General features: G+C 40.2%; 1 protein-coding gene across 2 annotated transcripts in view; it reads right to left on the reverse strand.

The window, feature by feature from the left end:
* RUNX2 (RUNX family transcription factor 2) overlaps positions 1-16,272 on the reverse strand; it is a 71,869-nt gene extending 55,597 nt beyond the window's left edge. For both annotated transcript variants that reach the window (XM_044289771.1, XM_044289770.1), the window contains exon 1: positions 15,965-16,272. In XM_044289771.1, the coding sequence (XP_044145706.1) occupies positions 15,965-16,267 (303 nt within the window). In that variant the 5' untranslated portion in view covers positions 16,268-16,272. The remainder of the gene's footprint in view (positions 1-15,964) is intronic.
* Between the last annotated feature and the right edge of the window lie 408 nt (positions 16,273-16,680).

Consider the following 16,680-nt stretch of genomic DNA (forward strand, 5'->3'; position numbering starts at 1 on the left):
GAACTGAAATAAGCTAAATCAGCAAGTTTTGGGGGAAAAATATTGTAATATTCAAAAACTGTGCAGACAGGGCAGGCTGTATTATGGAGGCCTACTCTAATATTCACCATACGAACTTATATTACGTCCATTACCGCTTTTAGCTAATAAATGTGATATCTAAAGCTGCTTCTGGTTTATAACCCAATGCATTTCCCCCTGATGTCAGCCTTGTAGCGGGGCCTACAAAGTAGCTAAATTACAGTATAAGGCTCCATTCACACGTCCGTAGTGTATTGCGGATCCGCAATACACCCGGCCGGCACCCCCATAGAAATGCCATGTTCAATTTTTTTCCGGAGCCACGGACCGGAAGATCAGCGGCACGCTCCGGAAATGCGGATGCGGACAGCACCTATTACGCAAAATTGCGGAACAGATGCGGAGCACAATTGTGGACGTGGGAATGGAGCCTAATAGCTTTCAAGCCGTCACTTAGTTACAGAGTCACCCAGTCTTCCCACAGACGCATAGCCCCTGCTTTGCTCCCTACTCCTTTCTATGTAGCTCCCCTCCTGCTTTGCACTGAAATAAACATGCCCATACAGTACATTTCACCCTAACAAGCATTCCTCCCGACTCCTGAGCCAAGTATGCATGTGTGATCAATGGGGAGAGGGGAAAAAACTGCTGCCAGACACCACAGCTTAACTCCCACAGGATTAAATGATCAACCATGTTGAAATCCAGCATGTCCAATCCTTCTTTACCCTGATGTCTCTGCCATCAGGGATGAGTCAAAGCACCCCCATATTGTACCTATCAGGTTCCACCAAAATTGTCAGGTTCATCCAACATACCTCTTCTAGGTATGGACACTTTAAATGGGTTTTCCGGGATTTTAATATTGATGGCCTATCCTCAGGATGTCACGCTCATCGGTCACGTGGCCTAGGCGTAGCTCAGTCCTATTCAAGTGAACGGGGCTGAGCTGCGATTCCAAGCACGGCCACTATACAATGTACGGCGCTGTGCTTGGTGAGCTGCGAGGAGGCCACGGCGCTCATCGGAGACCCTTCCTCAAATAGCCGATCAGCAGGGGTAGGGGGAAATGGACCCCCTCTGATCTCATATTCATGAAGTATCCTGCGGACAGGCTATCAATATGATAAACCCTGGAAAACCTATTTAAATGCAATGGAAGCTCTGTAGAGCATGGCAGTAAAAAAACCATAACCGTAAAACACATACATACAGTATATAATGGTAGCTAATGCATCCCAGCTACAAATCGGGAAATATTCATATAAAATATTGGTTTATTACTTTTACATCCTACTATAAATGGTACATAAGTGAACATGCATGTTTTAATATTATAGTTTTATAAAAAAAAAATGACTGTTAATACAAAGCTGCACCACTAGTTTTGGCGAATTGGTTGTTTTTCAAATGAAGGCCCAGAATGCCTTGCATCACTGCCACTGAGATCCGAATAGATGGCGAGAGCCCCTTCCAAAAAACACTGTCCTATTACAAATGATAACTGTAACCCATGAGAACAGGGTGACCCCAAAAAGTAGAGTTCCCCTCGAAGGTCAGGTCTCCGTAGGTCTAAATAACGTTCACATAGTTGGATGCCTACAGCTGAATCCCACCCAGTGGTGTACCTATTGCTACTAGACTTTAAAGGGAACCTGTCACCGGGATTTTGTGTATAGAGCTGGGGACATGGGTTGCTAGATGGCTGCTAGCACATCCGCAATACCCAGTCCCCATAGCTCTGTGTGCTTTTATTGTGTAAAAAAAACGATTTCATACATATGCAAATTAACCTGAGAAGAGTCCTATCCCTGACTCATCTCACTTACAGGACTCGTCTCAGGTTAATTTGCATATGTATCAAATCATTTTTTTTACACAATAAAAGCACACAGAGCTATGGGGACTGGGTATTGCGGATGTGTTAGCGGCCATCTAGCAACCCATGTCCTCAGCTCTATACCCAAAATCCCGGTGACAGGTTCCCTTTAACTTCTGTGGGCCCATAGACCACACTGGCACCTCAAAAGTAGGAATGGAAAGAACAGTGATGACATCACACAATCTGCACAATGATGTAATCACACTGGAGCTAGTCCACTTTACTAATGTACGCTTCACCATCACAGTGTGTATAGATCCTATACAATGGCCAGGAGTAGGCCAAAACTACATGCGTTTGGCATGATCGGACAAAACTGGTTAATCACTAGCCATTTTTCTCACGTCATATTTTTTTAAATTGACTCTCCGGTCAGACAGTTTAGAGTGGCCTGTTGGTAGTAAAATCATTCATATGACTGCTATACGGGTAACCAGCATAAGTGTATGGCCAGCTTTGATAAACCATAGTCTTAAAAGGCATGTAGAGTAATTATATATATATATATATATATATATATATATTGTTACAGTTTGTATTATACTCCAGAGCTGCACTCACTATTCTGCTGGTGCAGTCACTGTGTATATACATTACTTATCCTGTACTGATCCTGAGTTACATCCTGTATTATACTCCAGAGCTGCACTCACTATTCTGCTGGTTGAGTCACTGTGTATATACATTACTTATCCTGTACTGATCCTGAGTTACATCCTGTATTATACTCCAGAGCTGCACTCACTATTCTGCTGGTGCAGTCACTGTGTACATACATTACATTACTTATCCTGTACTGATCCTGAGTTACATTCTGTATTTTACTCCAGAGCTGTACTCACTATTCTGCTGGTGCAGTCACTGTGTATATACCTTACTCATCCTGTACTGATCCTGAGTTACATCCTGTATTATACTCCAGAGCTGCACACACTATTCTGCTGGTGGAGTTACTGTGCACATACATTACTTATCCTGTACTGATCCTGAGTTACATCCTGTATTATACTCCAGAGCTGCACTCACTATTCTGCTTGTGCAGTCACTGTGTATATACATTACTTATCCTGTACTGATCCTGAGTTACATCCTGTATTATACTCCAGAGCTGCACTCACTATTCTGCTGGTGGAGTCACTGTGCATATACATTACTTATCCTGTACTGATCCTGAGTTACATCCTGTATTATACTCCAGAGCTGCACTCACTATTCTGCTGGTGCAGTCACTGTGTGCATACATTACATTACTTATCCTGTACTGATCCTGAGTTACATTCTGTATTATACTCCAGAGCTGTACTCACTATTCTGCTGGTGCAGTCACTGTGTATATACATTACTTATCCTGTACTGATCCTGAGTTACATCCTGTATTATACTCCAGAGCTGCACTCACTATTCTGCTGGTGGAGTTACTGTGCACATAAATTACTTATCCTGTACTGATCCTGAGTTACATCCTGTATTATACTCCAGAGCTGCACTCACTATTCTGCTGGTGCAGTCACTGTGTACATACATTACATTACTTATCCTGTACTGATCCTGAGTTACATTCTGTATTTTACTCCAGAGCTGTACTCACTATTCTGCTGGTGCAGTCACTGTGTATATACCTTACTCATCCTGTACTGATCCTGAGTTACATCCTGTATTATACTTCAGAGCTGCACTCACTATTCTGTTGGTGCAGTCACTGTGTGCATACATTACATTACTTATCCTGTACTGATCCTGAGTTACATTCTGTATTATACTCCAGAGCTGTACTCACTATTCTGCTGGTGCAGTCACTGTGTATATACATTACTTATCCTGTACTGATCCTGAGTTACATCCTGTATTATACTCCAGAGCTGCACTCACTATTCTGCTGGTGGAGTTACTGTGTACATACATTACATTACTTATCCTGTACTGATCCTGAATTACATCCTGTATTATACTCCAGAGCTGCACTCACTATTCTGCTATTAGTCATCAAGTTGTGTCAGTTAACTGTAATAATACAGTTTCCTCCATCAGATTAATGTACAGTTCCTGGTATGAATACAAATCATTAGGACAAGCTCTATGCAAAAATTTAACAAGCAGGAAATTAAGGTTGTAAATCCTGTAGAATTGTGAGTGCAGCTCTGGAGTACAGGCTATAACTGGTGATGCGATAAGTAATGAATGTATACAGTGATTCTACCAGCGGAATAGTGAGTGTAGCTCTGGAGTATAATACAGGATGTAATTCAGGATCAGTACAGGATAAGTAATGTATGTACACAGTGACTTCACCAGCAGAATAGTGAGTGCAGCTCTGGAGTATAATACAGGATGTAACATGGGATCAGTACAGGATAAGTAATGTATGTACACAGTGACTTCACCAGCAGAATAGTGAGTGCAGCTCTGGAGTATAATACAGGATGTAACATGGGATCAGTGTAGGATAAGTAATGTACAGTAATATGTGTACACAGTGACAATACCAGCAGAATAGTGAGTGCAGCTCTGGAGTAAAATACAAAGAGAGCTACGTAAATCAAAAGTACCTAAAACAAGTCTGGTGTAATATCTTCAATAAAAAGCCTAAGTTCTGAGAATCATGATAACAATGTACACATCATCTTCCAGGAAGGCTCAGAGATCAGATATCAGTGCAAATGCAGAAAATAAAGAAAAATAATCTTTTGATACCACAGAGGGGACCAAAATAGCTCAACTAGGGTCCATGTCAGGGTGTGCCCAGCTCAGACTGCCCCCACCGCCTTTTCCAATTGGAGGCATGGACCTACACAACTAAAGCTACAGTGGTAAAAATATCATGGACAATGCCACATGTGAGCGTGGCTCACTGCAAAGTCCCATATGTCCATCAATCCTGAGCCACCATGGATGGGCACACCAGATGGCAGCAGCTGGATGGGTCGCACCTGCATCCACACGGGAGCTTTAACTCAGGTTTAAATGGGGCAACTATAGCCAGGTGAAAAGGCTCTGCAGACAACATGTTTGGATCTGGAGGGAAACCTATCTGAACGGTGTAGATAGAGGATCTCCAAGAAAAACCTCACAATCCAGCAGGAGTATCTCTGTCTGAGTAAGGCAGTCATCTGAGCATGAGCAATGCTACGTCGTCTGTCATTTCTGATGAAATGGATTTCTCTATCTCTGCAAGCCACACTCATCAGTGAAGGCGAGAAGGTCCAGACGATAAAGTCATGGACCATTGGGGGCAATCCAGAGGCACTTCACCAGTAATATCACAGCTTCTATCTATTATCTATCTATCGATCTAATATCTATCTATCTAACTATTATCTATTTATCTATCTATCTATTATCTATCTATCTATCTATCTATCTATCTATCTATCTATCTATCTATCTTCTGTATCTCATATCTATCTACTGTATCTATCTATTATCTATCTATCTATCTATCTCCTATCTATCTATTATCTATCTATTATCTATCTATCTATTATCTATCTATTATCTATTTATCTATCTATTATCTATTATTATCTATCTATCTATTATCTATCTATCTATCTATCTATCTATTATCTATCTATTATCTATCTATCTACTGTATCTATCTATTATCTATCTATCTATTATCTATCTATCTAATATCTATCTATTATCTATCTATCTATTATCTATCTATCTATTATCTATCTATCTATCTATTATCTATCTATCATCTATCTATTATCTATTTATCTATTATCTATCTATCTATCTATCTATCATCTATCTATTATCTATCTATCTATCTATCTATCATCTATCTATCTATCTAGTATCTATCTAATATCTATCTATTATCTATCTATCTATCATCTATGTATCTATCTATCTATCTAGTATCTATCTATTATCCATCTTCTATCAATTCAATAAAGCTTTATTGGCACATCTAAGTAAAATATTTAGCATTGCCCTATCATCTATCTATAATCTATTGCATATCTACAGATGTAGCAGGGTTAATGGGAGTCTGTCCTCACAGTCTCACCTTTCTACCCCTTCCCATAGCTTTCTAGCAGCATTACAGTTGATAAAAAAACGTTACTTTTATAAGCAATCGTGGACTTATAAAACTGACAAAAATCATCTTAGTAGGATATGCAAATGAGGGCTCGCAAGTGCCCAGGGCGGCGTCAACCTCGTAGGTGCCCAGGCAGCTCTGCCTTATCGTCGCTTCCCCCCGCCCATCCTTTCCCTTTGCCCGCCTGTCTTCTTACTTCTTCTCTCGCCGAGATCCCTTGCCAGCACGCTGAGTCCGTTAGCTGGCGCATGCGCATTAATTACTGTGATGCCGTACCAGGAATGGACATCGCAGTGCGCATGCGCCGGCCGACGGACTCAGCGCGCAGTTTTATAAGTCCACGATTGCTTATAAAGGTAACGTTTTTATCAACTGTAATGCTGCTAGAAAGCTATGGGAAGGGGTAGAAAGGGGACACTGTGAGGACAGACTCCCTTAACATACAAACTCTTAGCTCGTCACGTTATCTTGAAACAAAAGCCACTGAAGGTGTTTCCTTAACACATTTAGTTTAGATGACACGTCTCATAACTCGTGAGTGTTAACTCTACTACATCTGTATCTTATATCTATCTTTCTATCTATTATCTATAATCTATCTGATATCTATCCCTTGCCTATCTATTATCTATCTATCCTTCTCATATCTATCTATCTATAATGTATCTATTATCTAGCTATCTAATCTATAATCTATCTATTATCTTTCTATCTATATTCTATCTTCCTCATATCTATCTATTATCTATCTATCTGATATCAATCTAGCGATCTATCTATAGTCTATCAATCAATCATTATCTATCTATATATATATACGGTATCTATCTGATATCTATCCCATGTCTATCTATCCATTTGCCTGTGTGACACACTCTTTCTCTCTCTCTTTCTCTAGATAGATACTTTAAAGATGTGTAAACGGTTCACATAATCCAAGATCACTCTTCAAATACACAAATAAGTATAAAAAGTATAAAATTTATCAAATCTCACATTTCCCAGCAATACCTTATTCTAGCACCTGATCTAACGCGCTGGTTATGAGTAGGCTTTACCGCCGCCCTCCTGACACGCAGAACACACTGTCACTCTAAGGCTATGTTCTTATACACGGCTTCCCTCATTGAGTCCCTGAGTCCTGTCCCGGATCACTGAGCGGCCATCAGTCTAATGGCAGAAATAAACTGCGTGTGAATCTCCTGCATTAGGGTGCGGAGCTCTTCCCACTTAAAGGTGTCGTACAAGATTAGAAGAACCCGGCTTCCAGAAAAGCTCAGCTCCATTCACTTCATAGGAGGCCTGGACAGACGTGGAGCCCTGTAAGAACAAGGGTGCGGCACATCCAGAGGAGCTCCAGAACTCCACAGACTTTAATGTGAAGCAGGAATAGGTCTCCTGGGATAACACCTCGGCTTGTAGAATGGGAGTCAGGGAACCCCTGGGGGTACTAGAAGTGGAATACCCACCTATCAGACATTTCTGAAACTGGAACACCCCTTTAAAGCTTTTGTAGATACAACAGTTTTTAGATGAGGTAGGTATATATGTACGGTATGTCTTATACATCATGTAGGCCTATGGAGCCCCTAAGCCAGGGGTCGGCAACCTCGAGAACTCCAGACGTTGTTAAACTACTACTCCCAGCATGCTCCAGTCAATTTAAAGAGAGCTTTGCCTTGTGACTGCTATGGCCATTTACAGGCTTCAGCGGCCACATCTGCTTGACCGGTACAGATAACCCCTGAGGCTCTGTCATCCAGATTCATGGAATTTTTCCCGCAAAAACGGAACGGATACGGAAGACATACGGATGCATTTCCGTATGTGTTCCGTTTTTTTGCGGACCCATTGACTTGAATGGAGCCACGGAACGTGATTTGCGGGCAATAATAGAACATGTTCTATCTTTCAACGGAACGGAAAAACGGAAACACAGAAACGGAATGCATAAGGAGTACATTCATTCATTTTATTGAAATGAATGGTTCCATATATGGACCGTATACGGAACACAAAAAACAGCCCGTAAACAGAAGAAAAAAAACAGTCGTGTGAAATAGACCTTACTCCTCGAGAACCCCTTTATAAAATAACAAGGGCCAGTAAATCACACGTCGCTGTGTTCAAAGGACGGGTAAAAATACTCCCCTCGGTTCCCGCTGAGACGCTGCTGGATCCCCCCGGTCCCGCCTACCAGGACCCTTCTGCTCAGCCAATCACTGACCACAGTGGTGAGCAGCCTTAGTCAGTGATTGGCTGAGCAGTCATTTCCTGTGTCAAGAGGGACCTAGAAGGAGAGACCATCGGAGGACTACAGAAGCAAAGGAAAGAGCGCTGCAAGGGATCGGGGAGTACTGCTTCTTTTATTAATTTTTTACCGATTCTAAACCTTTTCTAAAAAATAAAAAATAAATTGTAATAAATGTAATAAAACCCCTTCATTGTATCCTATATGATTGAAAGGGGCTCAGTCCATTTAAAATTTTGCTATACTCCCATAAACAGACTGGCAATGAATGTGTTAACATGCATCCGTATAAAGGCCTCTTTCACACGACCGTAAGGCTTTTTCAGTGTTTTGCGGTCCGTTTTTCACGGATCCGTTGTTCCGTTTTTTTTTTTGTTTCCATTGTGTTTCCGTTCCGTTTTTCCGTATGGCATATACAGTATACAGTAATTACATAGGAAAAATTGGGCTGGGCATAACATTTTCAAGAGATGGTTCTGCAAAAACTGAACGGATACGGAAGACATACGGAGTACATTCTGTATGTGTTCCGTTTTTTTTACTGACCCATTGACTTGAATGAACGTTATTTGCGGGCAATAATAGGACATGTTCTATCTTTCAACGGAAATATGGAAATGGAATGCATACGGAGTACATTCCGTTTTTTTTTGCGGAACCATTGAAATGAATGGTTCCATATACGGACCGTATACAGAACGCAAAAAATGGCCCGTAAACGGAAAAAAATAAACGCTGTGTGAAAAAGGTTTAACTAAAGCCTTATTCACACGTCCGTGTCCATGATGACCTGTTGGTCAGTGGTTCATCTGTGAAGATGCCCATGATGCATCCGTGTTTGGTCCGTGTGCCATCCTTATTCCATGGACACTTAAATGGAAAATTAAGGCCTCATGCACACGACCGTTGTGTGCATCCGTGGCCGTTGTGCCGTTTTCCTTTTTTTTTCGCGGACCCATTGACTTTCAATGGGTCCGTGGAAAAATCAGAAAATGCACCGTTTGGCAGCCGCATCCGTGATCCGTGTTTCCTGGCCGTGAAAAAAATATGACCTGTCCTATTTTTTTCACGGCCAACGGTTCACGGACCCATTCAAGTCAATGGGTCCGTGAAAAATCACAGATGCACACAAGATTGTCATCCGCGTCCGTGATCCGTGTCCGTGATCCGTGTCCGTTTTTTCCTATCATTTCAATGGCAAGATTTTTTTTCCATTTTTCATGTCCGTGGATCCTCCAAAAAACAAGGAAGACCCACGGACGAAAAAAACGGTCACGGATCACGGACCTACGGACCCCGTTTTTGCGGACCTTAAAAAAAAACGGTCGTGTGCATGAGGCCTTAAGGAGGAATTAATCTCCTACCAGCGGTCCCTGAAGACCCATTGAAAATAATAATTCCGCATACGGTCCGCAAAATAAAAAGCAAAGAAAATACGTTTGTGTGCATGAGTCCTTATGTAAGTCAAAATTAGAGATGAAAGAATGCGTGAAAATTCGGTCAACTGGAATTTCGCAGCCTATTAAGGAGTTATACCCCACCCCTACCCCACCCCCCCAAGAAGACAATAGATGCTGAAGCGGGGATCTCTATTCAAGTATTTCAGCCTCCATTGTCTTATATTCTGGATATATAGCTCTAGACCGGGAAACTCTCCTGTTATAGTAAATTGAATTCTTACAGATTCAGTCCTCTCAAGGTGTCAGCATCCATTGAGTTTGGTTCTGACACAGTGGTAGGAGATCTGAAGCCCAACCACAACCACAATCATACCCTCATCAGTGAATCACACATCCAATATCTAAAACGTAACCCTGCATCATCCTCCCTTGACCCAGGTTCTGTTCGTCTACCTACTTATCTACCCACAAGGCAAAGCAACTTGCGATTTACTAAGCTAAATACACAATTCATCACTTGAGGGGGTGGTCTGTGGTTTCCAACCAAACTCTACCATGTCCTAAGGTCTTCTTCTCTTACTGGAGTAAAAACGTCAAACCAGGGGCTCAAACTCTACCATGTCCTAAGGTCTTCTTCTCTTACTGGAGTAAAAACGTCAAACCAGGTCATGATTCCTCCTCATCTACAATAATTCCTATTGTAGATGAGGAGGAATCATGACCTGGTTTGATGTTTTTACTCCAGTAAGAGAAGAAGACCTTAGGACATGGTAGAGTTTGGTTAGAATGCTTCAAGACATTTTCGAGACTGGTCTAAAGGGTTTCCAGATTCTACAATATTTTCTTCAATTTTGACCAAGAAGCTCAGGACCACTGAGCCCTGATAATCAGCATCTATTGTCATGGATGTAGTAGGAAGGGGGGAAACGCTGTGATGTGAATGGTTCCTCAAGCTGAGGTCTCAGGAACTGTACATATGTGTATGACTGTTTACAGCACAACAGATTGACCCCCATTTTTCCAACTACATTTTTTTTCCTGGATATTTTAGCTACAAATCTCAGACATGTGCATATTGGAAAACCCCAAAAAATAGTAAAAATCGATAATAAATAATTTACGCCTATGGCTCTGATACTAATATGAACATAATAGCAATAAAATGATGATAATCACAATCATAATAAACTGTAAATACTATAGGCTTCAAAACGAATGATTTATTATTGTTATTATTATATAGTTCCCTGTTTTTACTAATAGGCTCGAATTTTGGAAAGCTGGCAACCTTGATTTAAGGCCGTAATCAAAAAAAAAAATATATATATATATATATATATATATATAATGAAATGTGTAGTCTCGTATTGTTCTGCTTTACATTGGGGCATTTCATATGAAAATTATATCAAATAATATAAAAGATAATAACAGTATAACAATTCAGAATTATGATTTGGGGGAGGCAAATAATTCCTGATTTATGTTGTGCTAATACTTTGGTGGATAAAAGACTACTAAAAAAATAATTCTGAACTGTAAAGCGCTGCGGAATATGTTGGCGCTATCTAAATAAAGATTATTATTATCGCGCATAAAAATTCTGTAACTTGCGCTACAATCGAGCAGTTGGCTGTGTTATCGCAATAGCTTGGTCAGGCTGTCAGAAATGGAGAGAGGAGGCATCGAATTCCGGCGGAGTCCCTACAAACCGGTTCTGATGTCATAAGTCAAAAAGTTCATGTCTGAAATGCCAATACTGGAGCTTAGGCGGGATTCACACATGCCGTATTCGGGGCATGAAGGGGGTCCAGACAACGCATTAAACGCTCAGTGCAATCTGTTTGGCTACATACAGTAAACGCCACAGGTTAGGCTACATGCACACGACCGTATGGGTTTTGCTGTCCGCAAATTGTGGATCCGCAATAAAAAACGGATGACATCCGTTTTTTATTTTTTTGCGGATCCATTGTAACAATGCCTAAAACGGACAAGAAAAGGACACGTTCTATTTTATTTATTTTTTTGCGGGGCTACGGCACGGACATACTGTTGCGGACAGCACACGGTGCACTGTCTGCATTCTTTGCGGACCCATTGAAATGAATGGGTCCGTCCGCCTCCTATCCGCCAAAAAACAAAAAAAACGGAACGGACACGGAAACAAACAACGTTCGTGTGCCTGTAGCCTTACACTGAATAAACTAAAATATAACCTAAAAAAAAATATACACATTAAAATATGACACTATAAAAATGAGTTTAAATAATTTGTAATAAAAGATTTGTATTTTATGCCTTGGGTAGAATGTAAGGGGAAAATGTTATAAAAAACTAATTATTAGTCAAAACAGGATGAAAGAGAATAAAAACATCATCGAGTAAAAAAGCAATAATATACAGCAAGCGCGTACATGGACTACCAGGACGTCACCCTACGTATTATACGCTGAGTCCATATATTATTGGTTTTTAATTGGTTGTTATTCAAGAATGCATCCAAGATATATTTAAAAAAACGGAAGTCTAATCCCTAGTGATCATTATAGACTCCAATGACTGGAAAGTATCTGCAGGCGTCAGGTTAGATCTAAAGCGTCAAAGTGAAGAATGTGAAAAAATAAAATGCCTGTTATTTAAGGACAACATTTTCAAAAATGGCTTCTGTCACTTTTGCTGTTCTGTATAATTTCAAGTGTGACTTACTGAGGGGTCATTGTGTTACAGGCTGCCGCTCCAGTAGCCAGGCCTTAAGAACGGATCCTCCTGTAACGACTGCCCACAAACGCCCACTCACTTAGCTGAATTATTTAGCATTTAAATAAAAAAAATAAAAAAATCTGCTGTATATTGTTTTTGTAATTTAATTATATTTAATTGTAATTTGCCTATTAATTTAAACCGTCCATTTAGTAGAGATGGCTGTTTTTTGGCAATGCAAAATAAAACCTAAATGATCCTGTGTCTGATAATATTTACAAAAATAAAAATAGATTTATAATGTTTTATTATGTTTTATATTATTATTACTGGTATTACTATTTTATTTGTATTATACTATTATTATTATTATTATTACTTCTTTTCCTATGTTATCTTTATATTATTATTACTTGTATTACTGTTTTACATTATTATTGCTATTGTTATTGTTCACTAAGGTTGAACTCGATGGACATTTTCAAACTAAAAAAGCTCAAGAAAAAGGCAATCTGTTCTATGAATACAAGTAAAACACAGAAAATGCGCTGAATCACAATATTCTATAAACATTTTAAAATGGGCAGTTTTATAGCCTCTAGAATTATTCTGTATTCTATCTATGACTATGGTCCAATTAAAAAAAATTATATACATATTTATTTTCTTTGTTTATTACTACTTTGTGACCACATAAAAGAACAGAAATGTTCTTACATTTTTTTTTTTTATATAAATGGTTCTGTTCCTGGGTGCAGATTATCCAGACACTGTAACCCCCATTATTGTTAGCTAGAATCGCAGGGTCACTTCTCTATAGCTTTCCTATCTGCTACAAATCACTTGACCAAATCCTGGGGACAATAATTTAAAGTAACAACAAGTCCTATGCAAAAAACCAGGCATATAAGAAGCATCTTGAGCAGTGCATGTCAGTGCCCGATGCAGGGAGCCCAGGACCCACAGGCAGCTCAGTCATGTCGTTTGCTGCAGAAATACATTGAGCATCACACACGTGCCCCGAGACCCAGCCTGCTGCATCCCTGAGTTACTGCAGGAACCCCTCTGGGGAGAAGCACTGGGAGATCAAATACTTTGCTCCAATCATAAAGCAGGAAGACACAGACAAGCAGCATTAACTATTCCAGCGCCAAAGCAAAACATAGATAGATAGATAGATAGATAGATATGAGATAGATAGATAGATATATAGATAGATAGATAGATAGATAGATAGATAGATAGATAGATAGATAGATAGATAGATATGAGATAGATAGATAGATATATAGATAGATAGATAGATAGATAGATAATAGATAGATAGATAGATAATAGATGATAGATAATAGATAAATGGATAGATAGATAGATAATAGATAGATAGATAGATAGATAGATAGATAGATAGGAGATAGATAGATAGATAATAGATAGATAATAGATAGATAGATAGATATGAGATAGATAGATAGATAGATAGATAGATAGATAATAGATAGATAGATAGATAGATAGATAGATAGATAGATAATAGATAGATAGATAGATATGAGATAGATAGATAGATAGATAGATAGATAGATAATAGATAGATAGATAGATAATAGATAGATAGATAGATAGATATGAGATAGATAGATAGATAGATAGATATGAGATAGATAATAGATAGATAGATAGATAATATGAGATAGATAGATAATAGATAGATAGATAGATAATAGATACATAGATATGAGATAGATAGATAGATAGATAATAGATAAATGGATAGATAGATAGATAGATAGATAGATAATAGATAGATAGATAGATATGAGATAGATAATAGATAGATAGAAAATAGATAGATATGAGATAGATGATAGATAGATAGATAGATAGATAGATAGATAAATATGAGATAGATAGATAGATAGATATGAGATAGATAATAGATGATAGATAATAGATAGATAGATGATAGATATGAGATAGATGATAGATAGATAGATAGATAGATAGATAGATAGATAGATATGAGATAGATAATAGATGATAGATAATAGATAAATAGATAGATAGATAGATAGATAATAGATGATAGATAGATAATAGATAAATAGATAGATAGATAGATAGATAGATAGATAGATAGATAATAGATAGATATGAGATAGATAGATAATAGATAGATAATAGATAGATAGATAGATAGATAGATAGATAGATAGATATGAGATAGATAGATAGATAGATAGATAATGGATAAATGGATAGATAGATAGATAGATAGATAGATAGATAGGAGATAGATAGATAATAGATAAATGGATAGATAGATAGATAGATAGATAGATAGACCTGAAAGTAATAGACTGATATCACACACATTTACATCTCTTGGGGATCTGTTTAGGGGATAGATAGATAATAGATAGATAATAGATAGATAGATAATAGATAGACTTTGCTCAGGAATGGTTCGTGGGAAGTAGTATTATAAGAGTGTAATATGTTGTGTTACTATATAGATATATCTATCAGACGGTCAGTATGGCTATATCAATATCCATCCATCTATCTTTCTCACATCTATCCATCCATCAGGCTGTCAGTATGTATTGCAGATATATACTATTACTATAACAGGCTGATATTGTATATTATATATCCAGCCAAAGCTCTGTATGATTCTATATCATGTTGATGCTGTGTATTCTATGTCAGGCTGTTACTGTATGAAATCTATATCAGGCAGACCCTGGGTGTTAGTATACAGATGTAGCAATCCTCATCTGGATTCTTAACCAGTTAAGCAAATAATGGCAAGAAACTTTGTATTGACTTTTTCAGTTGCTTTTACCAGCTTTTGTGATGTGACACTAATCTGTATATCAGGCTGATACTGTATATTATACACATTAGGCTTATACTGTGCGATAATATATGAACCAGACACTTTATGTATTAGACTGATTCAGTGCTATTATATATATGGATGACACTGTGTATTATATGTATATCAGGCTGATGCTGTGTGCTATTATATATATGGATGATACATTGTGTGGTATATCTGATTATTATTAGATATCAGGCTGATACGGTGTATGGTTCCAGTATATACACATCTCAGGCTGCAGCTGTTCTCTCTACACTACTGTACAGACTAAGACATGGGAAGGAAGCCGCTGAGGAGGCTGAAGAAGCCGCAGCCCTGCTCCTCTACCCTCCAGGAGCCATGCAGTCACACACGCCCTCAGCTCCCATGCACACACAGCGGTTTCCAGGAGGCGCTCAGCTCCCATGCACACACAGCGGTTTCCAGGACGCCCTCAGCTCCCATGCACACACAGCGGTCTGCAGGACGCACTCAGCTCCCATGCACACACAGCGGTTTCCAGCACGCACTCAGCTCCCATGCACACACAGCGGTTTCCAGGACGCACTCAGCTCCCATGCACACACAGCGGTTTCCAGGACGCCCTCAGCTTCCATGCACACACAGCGGTTTCCAGGACGCCCTCAGCTTCCATGCACACACAGCGGTTTCCAGGACGCGCTCAGCTCCCATGCACACACAGCGGTTTCCAGGACGCACTCAGCTCCCATGCACACACAGCGGTTTCCAGGACCCCCTCAGCTCCCATGCACACACATGCAGCACCCACCTTGAAGGCGACCGGCAGGGTCTTGTTGCAGCGCCAGTGAGAGGGCAGCACTGAGCACAGGAAGTTGGGGCTGTCCGTCCGCACCAGCTCGGCCGGGTGGTCGGCGATGATCTCCACCATGGTGCGGTTGTCGTGCGCCCGCAGCCGGGGCACCGGGAGCGCCGCTTCCTGCTGCTGGCTCTGGGGCTGAGGCTGCTGCGGGCCGCCGGGCACCGGGCTCACGTCGCTCATCTTGCCGGGCTGCAGGCTGCTGGAGGGCGGGCTGAACCTCCGGCTGGTGCTGGGATCTACGGGAATACGCATCACAACAGCCGGGGGTTATTGTCAGGTCGATGATGGGGGAAGAAGAAGTGGGGGGCACAGTGCACCCCGACAGGTCAGTGTAACGAGGGGGTTAACAGATCTCTGAGTGCACTACTAGTACATGGTAGCTGGTGGGAGCTCAGGACGAGGAGATCACTGGATCGCTTCTCCTGATGGAGAGGATCCGTCTTGGGTTGGTCAGGTGATGGATTTGGGGTGGGATGGAGATCCAGTGATGGATCCAGAGAGGATCTTGGTCAAAGGGACCCTGCTCGGAGATCAGTTCGTGTCTAAGGGAATCCTTCTGTCCTTTATCAGCTGATGGATGGAGATCAGTTCCTGTATCAATGGATTTCTCTCTGCTGAAGATCGGTTCTTGTACTGGTGGATGCCTTGGAGATCGGTTCTTGTAC

This window comes from Bufo gargarizans, chromosome 4 (genome assembly GCF_014858855.1).
Source record: "Bufo gargarizans isolate SCDJY-AF-19 chromosome 4, ASM1485885v1, whole genome shotgun sequence".
Lineage (NCBI taxonomy): Eukaryota > Metazoa > Chordata > Amphibia > Anura > Bufonidae > Bufo > Bufo gargarizans.